At 37.7% G+C, this 22,002-nt stretch overlaps 1 protein-coding gene across 13 annotated transcripts in view; it reads left to right on the top strand.

The window, feature by feature from the left end:
- The window catches only part of LOC100687917 (eukaryotic translation initiation factor 1-like), a 140,979-nt gene that overhangs the window by 93,480 nt on the left and 25,497 nt on the right, over window positions 1–22,002 (top strand). For 3 of the 13 annotated variants that reach the window (XM_038581945.1, XM_038581944.1, XM_038581943.1), the window contains one exon: window positions 13,566–14,114. The exons of the other annotated variants lie outside the window; for them this stretch is intronic. In XM_038581945.1, coding sequence (XP_038437873.1) covers window positions 13,599–13,940 — 342 coding nt within the window. In that variant the 5' untranslated portion in view covers window positions 13,566–13,598 and the 3' untranslated portion in view covers window positions 13,941–14,114. Of the gene's footprint in view, window positions 1–13,565; window positions 14,115–22,002 lie in introns of those variants that run through there. 13 annotated transcript variants of the gene reach the window in all.

Genomic DNA, 22,002 nt, shown 5'->3' with positions numbered 1-22,002 from the left:
CAAGAAGCTCTCAAAGACTAATGGACTTGAGAACCACCTTGAAGACAAGGCTTTCCACAATCAATTTGAACTTCAAAATGGTTAAGAATTGCACAGGCTTGAAATCCATTAAATATGTTTAAATCTGTGAGTTCATAAATGCATATATTTATATGTAGCACCAGTGGTCACCTTCTGAAGATAACAGGGACCAGTTTGTTCCTTTAAAAACTGGGTAGGTAAAAGCATCAAACATTATTTGCCTTTCCTTTGTGAACCATACCACTAGGTATTTCCTTATAAAATTATTAGAGCTAACAAATGAAAACAAAATGGTACAATTAGAATGTAACAATTTTGTAATGTCTAATGAATAGATAGATCCAGGCATTGAGTCAATGGCTGCTTACAACAAAAAGGAGTGAACATCATACATTATATACTTCTCCATGGGAAGAACACACCACCTACAGCTTTCCCAAGCTGAATCTGGTCAGTCTCTGGGCCCAGCTGCCGAATTTACAGGAAATATTTTATTTTATTTTATTTTATTATTTTATTTTATTTTTTATTATTATTTTATTTTATTTTATTGGAGTTCAATTTGCCAACATATAGCATAACACCCAGTGCTCATCTTGTCAAGTGCCCCCCTCAGTGCCTGTCACCCAGTCTCCCCAACCCCCCACCCACCTCCCCTTCCACTACTCCTTGTCATTTCCCAGAGTTAAGAGTCTCTCATGTTCTGTCTCCCTCTCTGATATTTCCCACTCATTTTCTCTCCTTTCCCCTTTATTCCCTTTCACTATTTTTTATATTCCCCAAATGAATGAGACCATATAATGTTTGTCCTTCTCCGATTGACTTATTTCACTCAGCATAATACCCTCCAGTTCCATCCACGTTGAAGCAAATGGGGGGAATTTACAGGAAATATTAAGGAGAGGGAAACAAAATGAACAGCACCAAGGGTACGCAATAAGCAAAATCCAGTTTGTGCGAAACTTTAGTCTGAGATTTTTTTTTCCAAAAGATATAACAGGGAAATAAAGATAACAAGTAGATTAAAAGAGACTGAAAATATATGCCAGATTTTAAAGAACGCGTAAGATAAAATGACAATATCTCAGGATGGACACTTCAGCAATAAAACTAGAAAGAATTACAAAGAAATGATTACTCTTAATCTCAGGTAGTGTTTTTTTAAGCTTTTATTTATTTGAGAGAGAGAGAGAGAGAGAGAGAGCGTGCACAAGCAGGGGGAGCTGCAAGCTCCCTGCGGAGTACCTGACAGGGGGACTCGATCCTAGGACCCTGGAATCATGGCCTGAGCCGAAGGCAGTCATTTAACTGACTGAGCCACCTAGGCACCCAGGTAGTGGTTATTTTTGAAGGGGGGGGGGCTATGATGGGCTGAGAGGCACACTCTCAGGCTGCTGAGGGGGTGGCCAGCAGAGTGCTATTTCTGAGTAGTAGTCACGGGCTGTTGACCTAATAGCTCAGTTGTTCCAGTACCACCTCTACAATCTTTGTCAGATCTGCCACCACCTCCACTATCATTTCCTTGACATTTTCTTCTTTAAATAAATCTAAATTCAAAAAGTTATCTGTGAATTTTTAAATCCCCCACCCCTTCTTTTTTAACCTAATTTTATTTGAAAAGGGAATGCCTGTGAAGTGGGTTTGTAGTGTTAATTACATTTTCATCCCAAGTGCATTTCTTAGTTTCTCACGGTGAGACCCATCAGAAGGCTTGCTTCAGAATCACCTGGGTGGTGCTGACTCAGAAGCTCTTGGGAAGGGTGTGGGGTGCTGCAGTTTAATGAGCTTCACAGGTGATTCTATCTCGGAGTAAAGTTTAAGAACTACTATGCTAGTTTTCTTCCTTGTACTGGCCGAAGAGGGGTGTGCGCATTATGCTTGGGGAAATTCTGGATTTGGAGCTTAGAGTGCATGGGCTTAAAAGAAAGAAGGTTTGTGTTTGATTCCTGGTTCTGATATTTTCCAACTTTGTGAAGGTAGCCAAATGACCTACACCAGGTCCCTATTTCCTCATGTGTAAAATGGATATAAGAAAACTTACCTCACAGGATTCTTGTAAGAATGGTGTGAGATCCTATTTGATAAGGTATGGACCCAGAGAACACACTCTGTGCTCTCTTCCCAGGTCTCTCTATATTCTGAGTTTTAATTTAGGCTCAGCAGGGAATTATTACATAACGAGGCAAATTGCTCAGCTTACTTAAAAAGTGGTATTTTGGATTTATTACATAGTGATAATCCTTGATTTTATTTCCTACCAATCCTTTAGGAAATTAAGGGCAAACAAGCCTTTAGTAATTTCATAAACTGATGACCAGTGAGAATTACACACTTTCGCTCCCCTCTGAATGTAAATGTGTGCTTCACAAAGCTTATATTGAAAAGAGCCATGTCCCCTACCTCTGGCTAGTTATCTCACACCATTTATCCTTTTGTCACTTAAACACACAAAGTTGTGGTAAAATATCCTGAGTGAATTGGCCAATTATCTGGACACTTCAGATCCAGAAACACCGAATAATAAATAGTTCGTTGAGGTGACCAAAATTTTTCTTAAGTCATCCAGAATAAATCTGTTTGCATATTCAGAGCACAAAGAACAAAGGGTTAAGATGGGAGACTGGCTACATGTCCCTCAAAGTTCATATGTTTACTTCCTGTCATGCAAATGCCAAGCTTACCTCATTCTGAGTATAGTTAATTCTGAGTAGTTTAGAGGGACAAAAGTCAGTCATTTTAGGGGAAAAGAATTGATGGCTACCTATTAGCCTGGACATATACCTATGGTTGTCTGCTCTTCATGAGGATGTAAACCATTTAGTTCTTGGACCAAGCATATCATATCTTGGGTTGTTGCAGAATGTGCACCAGAATTGTGCTTTCATTTCTTAATTATTTCTTTGAAGGGAAACTTAATTCCTTGTGTATTTTTTTTTAAAACATAAGACCTCAAAGAGGAAATCTCACATTAAGTGAAACATGAGAAAATTAACTGTTGCTCATAATATGTGGGTGTCCGGATGATGATGGCTTATGAATCTGGGCTGGGTGTATAGGTTGCTGGGAAAACTTTGCCAGAAATCTCTTACTTCATTGCTGGTTTTAGTGGAAGACTGAACTTATGTTGATAAGAAATAAGGAATCCAAAAACTCTTTTACTATAAAAGTGGCTTAAAACAGGTAGTGCAACCACTACCTGTTTTAAGCAACCACTACTTGCTTGTTGTCTTTGGAGCTTAAGTTAAAACAGGCACTAACACTCACTTATGAACATTGATTATATTGGATAACCTTCATATTCTACTATTCATATAAGTGTTCCGTTTCTACCTGGGAAAGACAAAAGAAACACCAATAATGTGATAAGAACACAGTGAGTTTAGAGCTTGGTGAATAGGCTCTTTCAACCAGAACTGATGGAAAATTTAAACTTCCTCATTTCCCAAGTAGAAATTAAGAAATGAAAGCACAATTCTGGTGCACATTCTGCAACAACCCAAGATATGACTAGTCAGTTGCAAGGTGAGTTCAGGCATGGACCACGTGGGTACTGAACTGGAACCTTTATGTTTGTAGGAAGTCTAGGTGAAACTTTCCGGGTTTCCTCATCCATCTACCTAACATACCACTCTCTTGCAGTGATCATTCTAATCCCACAGTTGGAGAGAACCTGCTTTTGGAAACATCTTTTAGCTGAGCAGAGAGAACCTGGGTTGGAGATTCACCAAGCTACAATTTAAATCACCAGGGAAGCATTTCAGTGTACCAGGGGGTCCACGGATATACTTTGTTTCTTCCTTTAACACTTCTACATGGAGAAATAACCCAGGCTGGGTTGGGATTCCTCAAGATAGAAAGATACCTCAGGCTCACTCCAACCCCAGACTAAATGTTGGAGATAGTTACGGAAAATTATGCAGGCTGGAGTGCTCTCGTAGTCCAAAGTTCAACTGATTTTAAAATGTAAGCAGTAGTTTACATGCAAAAAATCACCCAGGAGCTTGTTCAAAATGCAGATTCTTTTTTTTTTCAATTTTTTATTTATGATAGTCACACAGAGAGAGAGAGAGGCAGAGACAGGCAGAGGGAGAAGCAGGCTCCATGCACCGGGAGCCCAACGTGGGACTCGATCCCGGGTCTCCAGGATCGCGCCCTGGGCCAAAGGCAGGCGCCAAACCGCTGCGCCACCCAGGGATCCCCCAAAATGCAGATTCTAAGATCCAGCTTCAATGGACTCTGATTTACTAGATCTGGAGATTCATGAACCTGCACTTGAACAAGCGCTGCAGATGATTCAGATACAGTTGACCTCTGGTCCACTTTTCAGGCAGCACTACTTTAAGGAACCATGTATAGTACTTGTCTTCAGACTATTAGTCTCTGCAGACACTGCTACATGACATATGCTGAACAAAACAAACAAAAACAAGAAAGAGATTTAAGAGCACATTTCCTTAAAATGCCTGAAAATACCTAAGTACTTTCTGGAAAGTGATAGACTGGGGAACTAGCAAGAATGGCCAATTGCTGCTAGGTCCCCACTGAAAATAACCTAGAATTGTGAAAAGTTATTTCCCATGTCCTTTGAAACCTTGTCTTTAGATATCTGCCCTTTCCATCAGAAACTATGCCACTACTCCTAAAATATTCTATCCATATGGGAAAATTAAACCACAAGCTGGTTTGGAAGTCATTCAGCAGTTCAAGGAAAGGCAGTTCACCTTGAGTTAGATCTCCACAGTTCTATCTTTCAACTTTTGGTAATAGAATCTCTCATCCCCTCACCTTTTTAAAGATCAATTTGCTGTGAGTTGTAGGGTAAAGTTGATCTTTGGTGAATATGCATATAGGCAGTTAACGCTTCCATTTGGGTTCATAATCTCCTCAGGACTGCTATGGCACTAAATTTTTTTCAGTAAATTAGTTATAATAATAAACACCTGTTAATCTTAGTGCACCTGGTCCTCCTTTGAAGTTTTTCTAGACTTTCGCTTATAGAAAGTGTGTGAAATAAAGATGGTGATTCTAGGGAGATCCCTCCCTAGACAAGGTAAGACAAGGAAGGGAATATCTGATGTTTTGCCAAGAGCTATCTTTTAACTCTTTTTCCCCTCCTGGTCATAGTGCTTGGGTGTAGTAGGCCATCCTATGATTCCAAAGACAGAAGGCTTTGTTGATGGCTCTGCAGGAGATTTCTAATTGCCATAAAGTGCCAAATTAGCACTTTTTACTTCCTGGAGAGGGAGTTTAGGAGGACAAAATCAGTTTTTAAAAAAATATTTTATTTATTTGTCCATGAGAGACACACAGACAGAGGCAGAGACACAGGCAGAGGGAGAAGCAGGCTCCCTACGGGGAGCCTCATGCAGGACTCAATCCTAGGACCCCAGGATCACACCCTGAGCCAAAGGCAGACACTCAAACCACTGAGCCATCCAGGCGTCCCAAGGATGAAATCATTTTATAGCTAAAATTTCCTTTTAAAAAGTAATCTATGAAGCAGTGTTCCCCAAATGTTAATGTAGATACAGACCTCTTGGAAATCTTGTTAAAATGCAGATTTAGTAAATCTGAGGGAGGGTGAGAGATTCTACATTTCCCACAAGCTCTCAAGTGGTGTCGATGCTGCTGGTATGGGCACCACACTGGAGCAGTAAAGCATTGAGGGATGTGATAAAGAAGTAGATGCGGTTTATGAATTTTGGATTTATAGCACTCCTTTCAGTTTTGAAGTATCATCCCTCTGGTTAAACAAAATACAGTCTCTGTTTTGGTTTGACTACAAAGCATTTCACACTTGTGTGTATTTATTCCCTAATTTCTGACAGGCATGGCTGTTGTCCGTGGTGATATTAATAAATAACATCAAGATATACCTTCAGTTTGCACCATGGTGTAATCTCACATCCTGAAACAAAATGCCAGGCCATACAAGTTTTAAATGGTCAAATCTACATTTTTAAACAGATTTCTTTGGCATTTGAAATGTGTGTAAGAATTACAGAAATGAATGTGCCAAACCTACATTTCACAGAACTTCTGCTAAAGAATAGTATAGTTGTTGCTCTTCAAAGCATTGCCCTTGACTGAATTCTCTTTGATCTCTGGGGTCTCAGAAAGAGCTTGACTTATCCAACTTTCTCACGACTAAAATAATGCACTAAAAAGCAACTGATTTAAGTATCCTCATCACAGCATTCTCCTTGCCTCTTTCTATATTGTGCATTGCAGTGTAAGTTCTTGGCGCAAGACCTAAGATGAGCACAGAGCGTGTTTCATAGTAAAGCAGTTGGTTCCCAGGTAAACAACAGCATGTTCTTTAGGGTGAGCTCATGTGGTCTGCAGACCCTCCATACACTTAATAGAGGGATTAGTGCTATGATAATTTTAGAGGTTTTAGTTGTCATCTTGATTTTGTGTTCAAATCTCTTAGGAATTTAAAAGTATCTGGTTTTTAATAGAATTGCCCAAACCAAAGACACAAAAGCATAGTCAGAAGAAGCGGGAACACTTCTGGGGGAGGTTGGAAGCATCTTACTGAGACCTACCACTTTTTCTTTTCGTTTCTTTCTGGTCGTGGCGGGAGGGTCGTGGTCTGGCGTGAGGGGAGGGGAGTGGGGGGTTGAGGGGTGTGGTGGTTCGAGGGGCGTTGGTATTGGTTTGATTTTTTTTGGCTTCTATATTCGTATCTATTCTCGCTCTTCTCTTCTCGTCTCTATCTCTTCTCTTCTCTTCTTCTTTCTTTTCTTTTTTTCCCTCCTAACTTTTCTAAGAGAAAAGTGGAGTGTGGAGAAGAGCCAAGAGAAAGATAACCAAGGATATGGACAAATGAGTTTCTCAAGACAAAGCTGATGGGGTGCAATTGTTTTACCTGTAAAAATAAAGATTAAGGAGTCAGTTAGTTTCTGTTTTTAGAAATATAGAGGGTTATTACAAGGCAGAGGGATCCAGTTATTTTCTGTCTTCACAAGGAAAATCTTTACAAGTGTAGATTTGACAGATAATCTCTCTTAAGTGCTTTCAAGAGCTATCATTTCATTCCTTTTCAAAGTTAAATAGTGTAGATTTTAGATATGATAACTGAGTCTTTTTATGGCAAAACTCATTGTGTGAAATCTCTATCCATTTATAGAATTTCTGGGTTATTTATATGAACTAATAGTGATATTTGTGAATCTTTGCAATTTAAATTTAGTTTCACCATGGTTGAAAATGTAAACTGCTTACACTAATCAACATTTCATAATTTGTTCTCTCTTCTTTTGAAGTTCTTTATTAGCTATGCCCTCTACCATAAGATCACCACTGGGTGCTAATGGGTATAAATTATAGTGGTGCCAGCTTGTCTTACCTTTGTTAAATATGTGCCAACTGTTTCACAATGAACCTTTACTTTCCATTTTATGACTGGCTGTAAAAACTGCTTAGAGCCAGTGAATGGACTTGGCATATTATGTCCACAATGTTTGAAAGTCCCAACAAAAGCCAGGTTTGGGTTGTTTTTTTTTTGTTTGTTTGGTTGTTGTTGTTTTTTTTACTCTCTAGGAATAGTTCATGGCATTTTCACATATCTTGGTCACCCTTTAGTCTCTTTCTCTCCCTTGCCTTTGCTCATTATTTTTCAAAGGAAGATGGGAAGAAAAACAATATAAAAGTAAGCCAGTCAATTTTACTCTTCAGTGTTATTCTGCATTCTGGTGAGGGAAGGAAATTGATATTATTATGAAAACAGTTACCTATGATTTAATTCAACACACAGTTCTCTTGCCATTCATTATTATTAGGGTTAGTTGAGAGCCATCTGTGAATCAGATGTGACGGTCTAAAATGAGAATCAATCAGGTTTTTACAATTAATTGTCTTATGGGAGACATTGATTTGATTCCCAGTTTGCAACTTTATAAAAGTTGTAAAGCATTATTTTGTGGTAGGGTTTAAAATTAGATGGCCCCAGAACATTTTTTTTATGAGTATAAAGAAAAATAAAGCAAACATTTCAAGACAGTGTTCTTGAGGCGCCTCAAGAAACTTACATAGAAATCAGAAATATGTAGAATGGAAAGCCAAGGAAAGGAGATCCAAGTAATATTTGCAAATAGTTTGGTGATAAGCAAGCACTGTGAACTTGGCTGGATTTGAATAAAGAAGCAAAATATTAGAAGAGAAAAAAATGTTTAGGGGGAAGAGAACAATGATTTCTAATGTCTTCAGCAAATCAGGATAAATATAATCTTTATTTATTCTCAATAGAGCTAATGGAGAAATCTCCTGGGAATGTTTCCATATTGGCTCTTCTTGAAGGAAATTGGTTGGAAAAAAATTTTTTTTTTTTGGAATTCCAGGGTCTTTGTCGTCTTTTAAAGCATGCAACAGATTTTTGCACCACATATTCCAAATTATAGCTCCAGCAGACCACTGGAACCAAATCGATCTGGTTCAAACTGCCCTAGAGCTATGAGCCTAATGGGTCCTAAATAGGGATTCATGATTTTTTTGTAAGGGATGCATGTAAGCAAATAAAGAGTAATCTAGAAATGCCATACACACCTTTTTAATTGTAGAGCAAATGGAGAACCAGCCTAACCACTACATTCTTGACCATAAATGCCCACTTTGTCTCCTCTGTATTCACTTACATGAAGCTTGCAGTGGGAGTCTTCTTTATGTTTATTCCAAGAGGTTAGTTGACATAGAGGTGGAAGGCGAAGGGCCATTTGTTCACATCTGTGTAACACCAACCAAGTGGCAAAGGGGAAAGTGTGTGCTCTCTTATTCAGCAAAACAAATCCTGCTGCTTCACACTACTTCACAAGCAAGCCAGGTGTCTTAAAGCCAATGGAAGAAAGCAACAGGGCTGGGCACTTGAGCCTTAGCCCAAACACAGAGGAAATCATCCCATACTAATATATTTGACATCGGAAACCACTGTTTGCTGTCTCTGAACTTGACCAGGCCATTTCTAAAGGCTCTGACAGAAGGAAAGTGCAAAGGGAAAGGAGAAAACCAATATTAGTAGCCTTAGGAGGAGACAGGGCAAAAGGTACCATTTTGTAATCCAAGAAATGCTGAGTAATATCCTCTCATATCCCAAAGGAAAAGGAAGGCTACATTCTCCAAGGGTTGCAAATAAAAAAACTCTTATGTTGATGTTTCTTTCTTTTTTTTGTGCACAGCACTATTTCCTGCCAGAATATTGTCTCATAATCTTTCTCAAAATAATGCTCCAGGGAAGCCTTGCCAGCTGGCTAGAATTGACCTCAGACCTATTTGATACCCTTGGTCATCGCTACTGGATAGTAGCATTTCTTCATTGGAGAAGCTGTTGTGCTGGATCCAGGGAGAATAAGGACAATAATGGCTTGTTTCATTCTAGAAACCCTGCCCAATGGCATAAAAATATGGGTATAGTACAAACGGGACTGTGATTTTCTGTAGATGGATCATATGATAGATCAATGGATAGGTCATATCCTCCTCCTGCCTGTCTTAATCACTAGAATTGCAAGCGCTCAGCACATTTTTGACAATATAGTCAATGTTCAGTAAATGTTTGCTGAATGAATACACAGATGAAAAAAAATGACAAAATTAAGTCATAGTAGCTCTCTCATTTTGTAATTATAGACTGAGTTTAAAAGTTAGATTTTTTTTCATTTTTGAATTTTTCTCCTATTTTTATTTAAATATTTGTACCTGCTACTATGTAAGCTATTAGTGCTACTGAATTAGTAACAAATGAATGCTAAGAGAAAACTTTGGAAATGTGATTTAAAAGAAAACAATTTCATATATATATTTTGAGATTAAAAAAATGGCATACAAATAATATGGGCAGATTCCCCACTAGTAAAATGCATGGAATTCTATGTCACCAGTTCATAGTGTTCCACAAAGAGCATGATTTTTAGGTGTTCTATGATCTGAATGTTTTAAAACCACCCTGAGCTTCCATACCCTACATTTTAGGACAATAGTTCTTAAACCATAGCATGCATCAGAATTACCTAGAAGGCTTATTAAAATCAAGATGGCTGGGTCCCACCCTCCAAGTTTCTGATTCAGTAGGTTGCAATTCTCACATGTTTCCAGGTGATCCTACTGGTCCACAGACCACATTTTGGGAACCATTGATATAGGGCATAGTTTCTTGAGATAATGACATCTTTTATTGTTTTGGTCACTCCTTCCCAGATACCCTCTGAAAGATGCTGGACATAATAAGAGCCACCGATAGGTATATTAACACACTTAAGCCTTATAAAACCTTGTGAGGTATATACTATTATCATCTCTATTTTGAGGTGGAAAGAACTTGACCAGCAAGTGGGAACAGCCAGCACTTGAACCCAGGTAGTCTGGCTTTACAAGATTCACTATAGCATTATACTGACTTTTAAGAAAAGGGCTAACTGAAATAGATTCTCCTAATCATGTAGTTTTGATCCAGGGCAAGAAAAACAACTGAGGAGATTCCAAAGGCCTAACTGTTCAAAACAGAAGCAAGCAAATGGACTCTCTAGGTTAAGATTGCTCTGTGCCCATTCCCCTGTGTGTCTCATTGTCACTGCTCAAGGCAGAATGAAGTCTTCCTTTTTCAGAGGGCAGAGCAAATGATTGGAAACAACCTGGATGTTCTGTCAAAGGGGACCAATAAATAAGTAAAGGCATATCCATTCAGTGGAATAGCATACAGCTGTAAAAGAAATAAGGAAACCTCCTTATGTACCAATATGTAAACAACAAGATGTATAGTTACATTTTTTTAAAAAGGAAAAAAATGAACACTTATGTTTGCTTACATGTGCATAAAATATCCTAGAAGGAGACATAATAAAGTAATAATAGTCACCGTATGGGAGCAAGAGGACTGGGCCACCAGGGACAGAAATGGGAGGGGACTTTTCCCTTTCATATTGTTTTGGTGTTTGAAAATTAAATAATTAACATCCAAAAGTCAGTGATGGATTTCCTGTAACTTTTCTTATTTGATTACCTGGGGAAAGCTTTTCACTTTGGGTTTATGTTTCATTTATTCCCAACATCTTATAGGTCCTTTTACCCAGTTAGGAATCCACTGGTGCCTGATGGGCCAGTGATAAGAGCTTGTTCAGTATTAGCTTGTGAGACACAGGATAATGTATGTTTCAATGACTATAGAATTGTTTTTACATTGTGTGTAAATGACTAAATGTGAACAATCTGGAGGAAATAAAAAGCTTATTTCTCTTAGGAAACAGGCTAGTTATAATGGTGTCACTTTTATATAGCACTTTATAGTTTATAAAACCCTTTCACATGCATTAGGCCATTTAAACCTTACAAACAGCTTTGAGAGGTAGCTATTATAATCCCCATTTAATAGACAAGGAAACTGAGGCTCAAAGGGTTCCAGTAACTTGTCCAAGGTAAGAAAGCTATTAAATAGTCGAGTTGGTACTGATACCCAAGTGTTCTGACTCAAAGCCTGTGCATATTTTTCCCTGCCTTTTAATAATTGTAAAAGAGAAAAATTAATATGCTTCTGAAAAAAAGAAAAAGACCGAAACATCCGTAATCCCATGACTCCAACAAAAAACATTATTAAATTTACATATTATCTTCCAGGGTTTGTCCATGTGCCTACAACTATTATCTAGTTACAATCATAATATATGTGCAATTATGTATTCTGTTTCTTCCCCTACTTTGCACTGCTATCCTGAAGCATTTTCCGAGTTGCAACATAATTTTCATAATTAGCAAATTAATAGGTTCATATTTCATCAAGAGCCATTCTAACGCAAGCTGCTACTTTTTAACGTGGATTCATTTGATCCATTTATTCACGCATTCATTCACTCATTCATTCATTCAATAATTACTAAGCCCCTGCTATGCATCTGGCCCCGTGCCAAAAGCAAGGGACAAGTCAGGAACAAACACTCTGGAGAAACACTGAGTGCTTGAAGGTGAGGAAGCAGCAGGTCAAGAAAGACACAGCTCCCCGTAAGAAGTCTGTGCTGAGAGAGATAATCATTGACATTTTTATTAAAAACATAACATTGCCATAAACACCGTTGTACTTGGTTTTTCCATTTTTTAAGGTTTTTTTTTTTTTTACAAAAGTAAATTCCATATGGCTTAAGTATTTGTATTTCTCTACCTTGATACCAGAAATATATAAGTGTATGGTTTCATTGCCACCTCGCCAACACTGAGTATTTTTATTGAAAAACAATGTTTGTTAATTTTATAGTTGGTAAATGGTGCTCCATTGTTGCTTTAATTTGCATTTCTTTGATTAATAGCAGTATTAATATTTTTCCATTGACTTGTTTATTAATTATGTTTTGTATGAATTGACTGCTTTGTCCTTTGCCTAATTTTTATTAGGGTCTTATTTTCTTGTCTATGTGTGGGAGTTCTTTATAGAATTTATTTTAGTTTTATTTCAAAATCATTCAAAAATTGAATAGGCTTTTTACCTTGTGAAGATGATATAAAAACGACCATTTGCCATTTTTCCTGAAATTGTTTTCCTTAGTCTATTTGCCTTTTTATTTTAATGTTTATAGCTTAAAGTGTTTTTTTCTTTTTAAGTCTTTTTAAAAACTAAGCTCTAGTTTTTCTCCATTGTGGGGTTTGAACTTACAACCCTGAGACTGAGTCACATGTTCTACTACCTAAACCAGCCAGATTCCCCTATAGAATAATGTTTTTTAAGGAAAGCTGTCTTTGTATAGGGAACTTTTGTCTATTTTCTTCAATAACTTACAAAGTTATTACTCCTCTTAATATTTGAATATGATTAGATCTTTTGTGCTAGTTTTTATTTTTCTTTAATTCTTAACAGTGCTTGGAACTCATTTGGGTTTTGAGTGAAGTACAGGTTTAAGTTTATTTCTCTACCCAATTTCTAACAAGACAGTACCATATCATTTATAAAAATATTTTAGATTTCTACATTGTGTATTACATACTTACATGTAACAAACTTCCTTTAAATTTTTTTTAAATTTAACTAATTAATATATAGTGTATTATTAGTTTCAGAGGTAGAGTTCAGTGCTTCATCAGTTTCATGTAACGCCCAGTGCTCATTACATCATGTGCCTTCCTTGATGCCCATCACCTAGTTACCTCATCCCTCCATCTACCTCCCCACCAGCAACCCTCCAGTTTGTTTCCTGTAGTTAAGAGTCTTTTATGGTTTGTCTCCCTCTCTTATTTTGTCTTACATAACAAACTTCCTGTATAGGTCCATTAGTATGTATATCTAGTTTTGTAGTAGAACTGACACACTTTTGATTTTGTTTTATATTTTACTATCTGATAAAAAGTCTTTTATCTCTATTTATCTTTTTGAAAATATTACTTATAGTTTCACCTACTTGTTCCTCCACATAAATTTTATTTTAATTTTTCAGAACGCTAGTAAAACTCTTGTTGGGCTTTTGACTGGGATTGCATTAAAGACATATATATAAGTCACTGAGCCGCCGCTGAGGACTCAGCAGCCTCCCCCTCGCGCCCCCTAGCTTCCCAATTGCTCTGTCCCCCCGCAGGCTGTTTCCACCGAGCAAAAGGAATCGTATCGTATGTCCGCTATCCAGAACCTCCACTCTTTCGACCCCTTTGCTGATGCAAGTAAAGGTGATGATCTGCTTCCTGCTGGCACTGAGGATTATATCCATATAAGAATTAAACAGAGAAACGGCAGGAAGACCCTTACTACTGTCCAAGGGATTGCTGATGATTACAATAAAAAGAAACTAGTGAAGGCGTTTAAGAAGAAATTTGCCTGCAATGGTACTGTAATTGAGCATCCAGAATATGGAGAAGTAATTCAGCTACAGGGTGGCCAGCGCAAGAACATATGCCAGTTCCTGCTAGAGATTGGACTGGCTAAGGACGACCAGCTGAGGGTTCATGGGTTTTAAGTGCTTTTGGCTCACTGAAGCTTAAGTGAGGATTTCCTTGCAATGAGTAGAATTTCCCTTCTGTCCCTTGTCACAAATTTAAAAACCTCACAGCTTGTATAATGTAACCATTTGGGGTCTGCTTTTAACTTGGACTAGTGTAACTCCTTCATGCAATAAACTGAAAAGAGCCATTCTGTCTAGTCTTGAAGTCCCTCATTTAAACAGAGGTCAAGCAATAGGCGCCTGGCAGTGTCCGGCCTGAAACCAAGCAGACAAGCGATGTTTCGGTCCAGCCCAGAGCCCCGAGCCCCAAGATCACAGATGGCTATGTCTGGCCAGAAGCTCCTCCGCTCTCCCTTTCAGAGTTCCCCACCCTAAGAGAATGTCACCTGAACAGCCCACAGTGAAGCTGAGAGGCCAGGATGGGGTAAGACAGCACCAGCAGCTGTGCTACTACAGGGAGTCATTGGTAGTCAAAGAAAGATCCCTGGTGTCTCCAATGGACCAGGTGGGCAGAGCTTAGAGTGGCCACCTTCCCTATAGTGAGGTGTGATAGGATATCTGACTTGCCACCAAGGTCTTTTTGACCAGACATATCCTAGCTAATCGATGTCCAAACACCAGAATGTGAGGCCAACCTTCTATCTGAGTTAAACTTTTGACAAGGGAACAAACTTAAAACTGATGTATCCGTCATGTAGCTAGCTGTAGAGCTTGCAACTTACTAGCAACAGCTGCCCAATGCCATGTGAAGTAACAGACTGATTTTTGGTTTATTTTTTCCTTCAGTTTTAATGTTATGTAATGTATTTAAACCCTTATTTAAATAAAACTTGTTTTCAGAAAAAAAAAAAGATACATATATACACATATATTGTGTGTGAAGAATCAGGTACTTTTTATATATATTTAATTTTTCCATTTAGAAGCAGAAATATTTCTCCATCAAGCCAATTAAATATCTCTCAAAATATAAGTAATGTATATACATCCCTACCTAAATATGTAAGTATTTTATATAGTTTTGGTAGCTATTTGAGAAGAAATTAATTAAACATTATAATTGTAATTAAACACTATTATTTTGGCTATTATTTGTATATAGGAATATTGTTAGTTTTTTCATGTTTATCATGCATCAGGAAAGATAAATATTACCTATGAGTGTATATAGCATTTTAGAGAATTTCTTTAGCTTTTCTAGATATACCTTTTGCAAGTAACTATATTTTAATCTCTCTCTCTTTTTTTTAAGATTTTATTTTTAAGTAATGTCTATACCTAAAATGGGACTTGAACTTGCAACCCCAAGATCAAGAGTCACATGCTCTTCTGTCTGAGCCAATCAGGAGCCCCTAATCTCTTTCTGATAGTAATGCCTGATTAAATTATTCTTAAGGTCACAAATCTGGTAAGTGGTGAAACTGGGGCTGGCCACAGGGTCTGTTGGAGAGCCCAGTGCTGATTTTCTGTTCAGATTCAGGGATGTTTCCCAGAAAGCAGGCCTTAGGGCAGGTCTGGGGTTTAGAGTCATGCTATGCACTAAACCACTGAGTTACACTGGACAAGTAGTTTCCTTCTTGAGGCTTCATAGGATCAAAATTCAGCTGACTTCTAAGAATTTGTCCAACTCTAAAATACTTTGAAATGGAATTACATTGAGAAAGTTATCTGAAGGGCATCAATTTGGGGCAGGGTTTTTAGATAAGAGAAATTGAGTGAGACTTGCCAGAGGAAGGAACCATGTGAGGTTGCAAAGAGCAATAGTCATCACTGAATACAAAGAACTGAGATATAAATCAATTGCATATATATGTATGTGATGTATATATATGTGTGTGTATATATGTGTGTGTATGTGCGCACGCGTGCGCATGCTCAAAAGGACAGATACTCAGTGTCATTTTGTTATACTATGTGGTAGGGCAAAATACTTCTTGTTTTGAGATTCCTTGACATAAACCTGCTTGGTTAACATTCTTTTGTAGATGGCTTCACTGGAAAAGAATGAAAAGATCATGGTAATTGTGGTGTTTTGTTTTGCTGTAATTTATTGCAACATTCATTGACCTACTGCTAGAGTTCTGAGTCATGAGCCCAGCTAGAGATACTGATGGTAAAAAACACAAAGAAGAGAGCTAAATGGAACAAGCTGATGGGAGAACAGGAAGAGGTTTTAAAAATGGTAACTTATCAACATAGAAGTACTAGTACATAACATTGCTGTTAAGATTATACAATCTGGAACCAGACTGCCTAACTTCTCATACTGGCTTTGCCACTTACAAGTTGCATAAACTCTTTTCCTTAGTTTCCCTGTCTTTAAAATAGGAGATAATAATATGACTTGCTTTGTAAGATTGTTGTGAAGAGTAAATAAATTAATAATATATAAAGAGTTAGAAACTGTCACTGGCATATAGTAAACTGTCAAATTTACTACTGTAATTTTTCCTAAAAAACATTAAAGATATACATCAGATTAGCCACCTTTTCAAAAATGTTCCTGTTGATTATCCTGCCCCAACCTTCTCAAATTATGACTTTCTGAGGTGGCTATTTGTGTGCCTTGTTAATCAAAAATTTAGGTTAAGCATTTTTACTGTTAGAATTCAAAGAACTGCATGCCTTGGGTTCTTTTATATTTACAAGGCTTAATTCCAGTTTATGTTCCAACTTGCACATTACATTCTTTACCTGATTTATTGCTACTTGTAATAATACTATTTATCACACTTTTCGTCCTTACTTCTCTAAAGTTTTACATACCTCAATTCATTCCAGCTCACAGGGATGTAGGTGGTAAGTAGCAGAATCTTGCCTTTCTCAAGTAAAAACAAAACAAAACACTAAAGGCTAATGATGAAGTGACGTTCAACAAATCGGTGGTCAGGTTGATAACATGATGATGGGCTGATATATTACTCAGGCCTCCATGTTCTCAGGCACTCTCAGAAGATTGCTCATCTGTTTAATGAAGGTGAGTGGCAAAGAGCACAGAGTGTGTCAGATTTGGGTTCAAATCTTAGTCTACCATTTACAAACTGTTGGGCTTTAGGAAAGTTACTTGGCTGCTCCCAGCTTCCATGTTTTTCTCTGTAAATTGGGAATGATAATTTTCTTTTCTTTATAGGCTTTTTTGGGGGAATGGAGGGTGTTAAGGATGGAGGATCAGCTAACACATAGGAAATGATCAATAACTGGTCATTTTTATTCATGGATTCACCTCTTTGAGGATGCATAGGCCATCTTCACATGAGCTGATGCCATTTTAAACAAGGCCTCTTGCTTAAATATTGGAGTCTAAAACTTTTGTAAAGGGAACTATTAGTGTAGAGTTTGAGCAAAGTGGCTTCATTCTGAATTCTATTCTTCAGGACTATGTAGGGTTGCACAGTCTGGCTCAGTGCTATGGGAGGAAGATGGGGGGCGGGGTGTGATGTGGAGTTATCCATGGCAAAGAACATTGTGGTTGGAGTTTCTCAAACTTTAGCAAAACAGAATAACCAGGAGTGCTTGTTAAAATAGACTCATGGGCCCTACTCCAGAGTTTCTGATTCAGTATGCCTAAAGTGGGGCCTGAGAATTTTTTATTACTAACAAATTCTTAGGTGATGTAGATGCTGCTGGTCTGGGCCCCACATTGGGTTAGGATAACCTCTCACTCACACTACATATCCATTATGAGTCAGATGTTTTGTTTGTTTGTTTTACAAACAATTGTATTTCTGTATAGTCAGTCTCTTAAGGATAGTCTTCTTAAGGACATAGGTCATCTCTTCAATTTTATGTCCTTCACATCATCCATTTCAGAGCTCAACGCACACTCAATACCCAACAAAGACTTGTTTAGCTATACTGAGGAGGGTCAACAGAAGACTTGTTACCTTTCATTTCTTGCTGCTTTTAAATTTCTCCTCCCAGATGGATGTCTAAGGTCTTACGGGCTTTCAGTTAGGGTTTTCAAAGGGGGACTGATCCATTCTTATTATAAATGGAAAGTACAAAAATTAACACATATATCATGTCTGTGTATTTAAGCACACTTCATATTTTTCAAACAAACAGAAAATGAAGCCTCCAAGGGGAGATGAGCACAAGACAGTCTACTCACGACAGCTAGTAGAGTTATCAGATAGCAAATTTGCCTCTGAGCTTCCTGGCAATAATAAGAAGAGTATGATGGATTATATAATTCTCTCATTCTCACTACCCATCCATTTACTTGATCTATTATATCATAGTCTTTTTTTCCTCTGCTTTCTAATTCCCTTTTTCTATATGCTGGGCCCAAATTTCTGGTTAAGGTTTTCTTCAAATTCCTTTTCTGGCTTTAATAAGTTAATACTTGTTCTTCTTATTCTTATACTCCATACACACCTCTAACTTTCCTTGAGTTCTGAATGAGATATATATTCTCCTCTGGCTTTGATCCAAAATGACCTCTACAAAATCCTTCCAGGAAAGGAGGACAACCTGTGTGTCTTCTGTAAGGTTGATCTTGGCATGGAGGCAGTGCTCAGCAGCAGAAGGGCCATTTGACAGGCAGTGAGACCTGTGAACTGATAGAACTCTAGTTCCTTCAGGAAGAAGAACCAGAATGAAGCAAACGACAGATCCTTAAAGGAATAAAGCTGTGGCAAATAGATTTCCTCTTCAATGTGGTGGCTTCCCAGAGAAAGATCCTGAGGCTGTTTCTAGGATCTACAGGAAGGAATGCTGTACTCAATTAATGATGTCTGCGGAAGTGGAGAGGGGAGTAGAGTGGCAGCATGCAGCCAGGTCTTTTCTATTCCTGCATTTTGCAGTAAGCCAATTATCAAAAATGTATTTTAGGCCCAATAAAGGAAAAATGGGTCTAATCAGAATTGGGTTACATGTGAGGGTTTGGTCTCAAAAATCAAGAAGCCCAGTTTCTGAAACCAGCTTAGAAAAGGACTAGACATAAATAGTGACCTAAGCCATCTGAATGCTGAATTGAGACCCTTTAATTATATCTTGATTGTTCTTGGGCCTGGAATGGGGCTGAGGTTGTAGTTTGTTGTCTCCTACCTCAAAGGAGGTAGTTCTCTAAGGAAAAGAGATAACTTGTTTCCTAGTTCTATAAATGAAAGAGACAACCTGAGAGAAATAGGCAATATTTTTAGTGATAATATTGGCTAGTAGACACTTTGTGGTTTGCCAACTGGTACAGCTTAAGGGTAATTTGAATGCAAAAGAACCTCCCTCAAAGCCCACCTTTAGGGTTCCTTCCAGCTTTACAGTATGACTGGGACAATGTTTCCCACTTTCCTAGTGATCAATACCTCATGATTAGAAAAAGTATGGATTTTTTCCATCTCGTCAAGACGGAAAGAGATGTAGGCATTGGTTAATCCAATCCCTTTATCATTTTGATTCTTGTAGTGATTTACAAGTCAAGAGACCTAGTTCTGGTTCTGTTACTAATTAGCTGGTCTTGGGCAAGTCACTTAAATTTTCAGTTTTTTAATTTTTAAAATAAAGAATTTAGTTTGATCTCTACTATCCATCCATATCTATAAAGTTTAATGAGCTTTGATTTATCCTCTGAAAAGTGTCCAATAAATTTCATTCATTCTACAAATGCTTACTGAACACCTATTCTTGACTGATACCAGATGGGGCACTGGGAATACAAAGTTACATACCCCTACCCTTTCCAAAGAACTTATAATGGAAGATAAATGTAACTACTTAGAGAGGGATGTAGTATAGCAGCAATAGTATAGGTTCTAGAATCAGCTGCCCAGGTTTGAATCCCAGCTCATATACTTTCTATATTCGTGACACTAGACAAGTTTCCTTTTCTTTTCTTTTTCTTTTTCTTTTCTTTTTTCTTTTCTTTTCTCTTTTCTTTTCTTTTCTTTTTTCTTCTTTCTTTTCTTTCTTTCTTTCTTTCTTTCTTTCTTTCTTTCTTTCTTTCTTTCTTTCTTTCTTTCTTTCTTTCTTTCTTTCTTTCTTTCTTTCTTTTCTTTCTTCTTTCTTTCCTTCTTCCTTTCCTTATTTTAGAGAGAGAGAGAGAGCAGAGGTAGGGCAGAGGGAGAAGAGTAGAGAGTCTCAAGCAGACTCTGCTGAATGAAGAGCGCATCTCGGGGCTCAATCTCATGACCCTATGATCACAACCTGAGCCAAAACCAAGAGTTGGATGCTTAACCAACTGTGCCACCTAGGTACCCCTAAACTGGACTTGTTTCTTAATCTCCCTGTGCTTCGTTTCCTCATCTCATCTTCAAATGGTATCCATATTATTTGGATGATAGGAGAGTTAGACAAGTTAATAAATAAATATAAACCATTAAAGCAGTTTCTGAGTGGCATAGATGAGTGAGTTTTTAGAAGATGCTATTTTAGGGGATTCTCAGCTGTCATTTAAGTCAGAGCAACTCTCTTTAGAGGTTTTATGAATTAGGTATCTATATAATATCTCATTTGAAGAAAGCATTCTACTGCTTATAAAATAAATACAAATGCCATAAGACATTTGACTATCAAGGCCTTTGGTGTAGAATAAGATGTCTTGATTATGTCTAAACCTAGGCAGATTGGATCATTTCTGGTTACAGTCTACACTCCATTAAAGAACCAACTATGAACTGTCCTACGGACAGAAGCAAATAACTATTACCTTGTCTGAATGGGGCACTAGAAAGCATCATGCCAAGCCTCTTCATTTATAAAAGGAAGAAATAATGTGACTCATCCAAGATCACAAAGCTTATTAGGGAAAGACCTTGCTCTGGCCATTGGATTAGGTTCTTTCTAAACTACAGTGATCCTGAGGATGTGCACTGATGGAATACCTAGGCTGATATGGTATACTGACTTTAGTATTATTTGATTTTTTAAATCAATAAATATTTTGAATATATCTCTAAAAGGACTTTTTTAAGGACTTAAAAAATCATACTATCATCATACCTAAAAGAACAGTTAACAATAATTCCTTAATGTCATAAAATACTCAATATTCAAATTTCAGATTTTGATATAGAGTTTAAAATCAAGCTGATCAAGTTTGTATATCCTTGAAATATTATGGAATCTTTCTGGGTCATATGTTCCTCATCTGTGAACTAGGGATGATTATAAAATTATTAAGGCTGTTGTAAATATCAGATTTATAATGATTTTGTACTACTATAACATGTAGCACATGCTACTACAATGCAGCACATGTTAAACATTTAAGAAAAACCCTGTTGAGGAGCGCCTGGGTGGCTCAGTTGGTTAAGCATCTACCTTCAGCTCATGTCATTATCTCAGGGTTCTGGACTGAGCCCTGAGTAAGGCGCCTCCCTCAGCATGGAGTCTGCTTTGCTTCTCCCTCTGCTTCCCACCCCCATCCCCACCCCCACCTCCACCCCACACACATATATGTACTCTCTCTCTCTCTCAAATAAATAAATAAAATCTTTAAAAAAACAACACCATTGAGATGATGAAGAAAAAATGCCTGCCATATGGTAGATAGATATTTAATAAGTCTCAGCCATTATTATTAAACAATTGTAATACAATATAGTAAATGTTAGGTCAGTAGAAAGGAGATGGTGCCTGGAGGGTTAGCCAACAAATATCTTCTTGAAAAGATGTTACGGGGACACCTGGGTGGCTCAGCAGTTAAGCGTCTGCCTTTAGCTCAGGGCATGCTCCTGGAGTCCTGGGATTGAGTCCCACAATGGGCCCCCTGCATGGAGCCTGCATCTCCCTCTGCCTATGTCTCTGCCTCTCTCTCCCTCTCTCTGTGTCTCTCATGAATGAATAAATAAAATCTTGAAAAGAAAAGAAAAGAAAAGAAAAGAAAAAAGAAAAGAAAAGAAAAGAAAAGAAAAGAAAAGAAAAGAAAAGAAAAGAAAAGGATGTTACTTATGAGACAGAAGGACAAGGCCAGTAGGATGGGAAAGGGGTGCTCCAGATGGAGGAAGAACTGAATTAAGGGATGAGCAAGCTACCACTTTCCAGGTGCCTTTCTACAAAGGATACAAAGATATCCTTGGAAGAAATTAGAAAGATGGTGCCCTTGAACTGCGAGTTCTTCACAGTACTCTTCATGGAGTTG

This window comes from Canis lupus, chromosome 32 (genome assembly GCF_011100685.1).
Source record: "Canis lupus familiaris isolate Mischka breed German Shepherd chromosome 32, alternate assembly UU_Cfam_GSD_1.0, whole genome shotgun sequence".
Lineage (NCBI taxonomy): Eukaryota > Metazoa > Chordata > Mammalia > Carnivora > Canidae > Canis > Canis lupus.
This window is presented reverse-complemented; position numbering and strand designations above follow the sequence as displayed.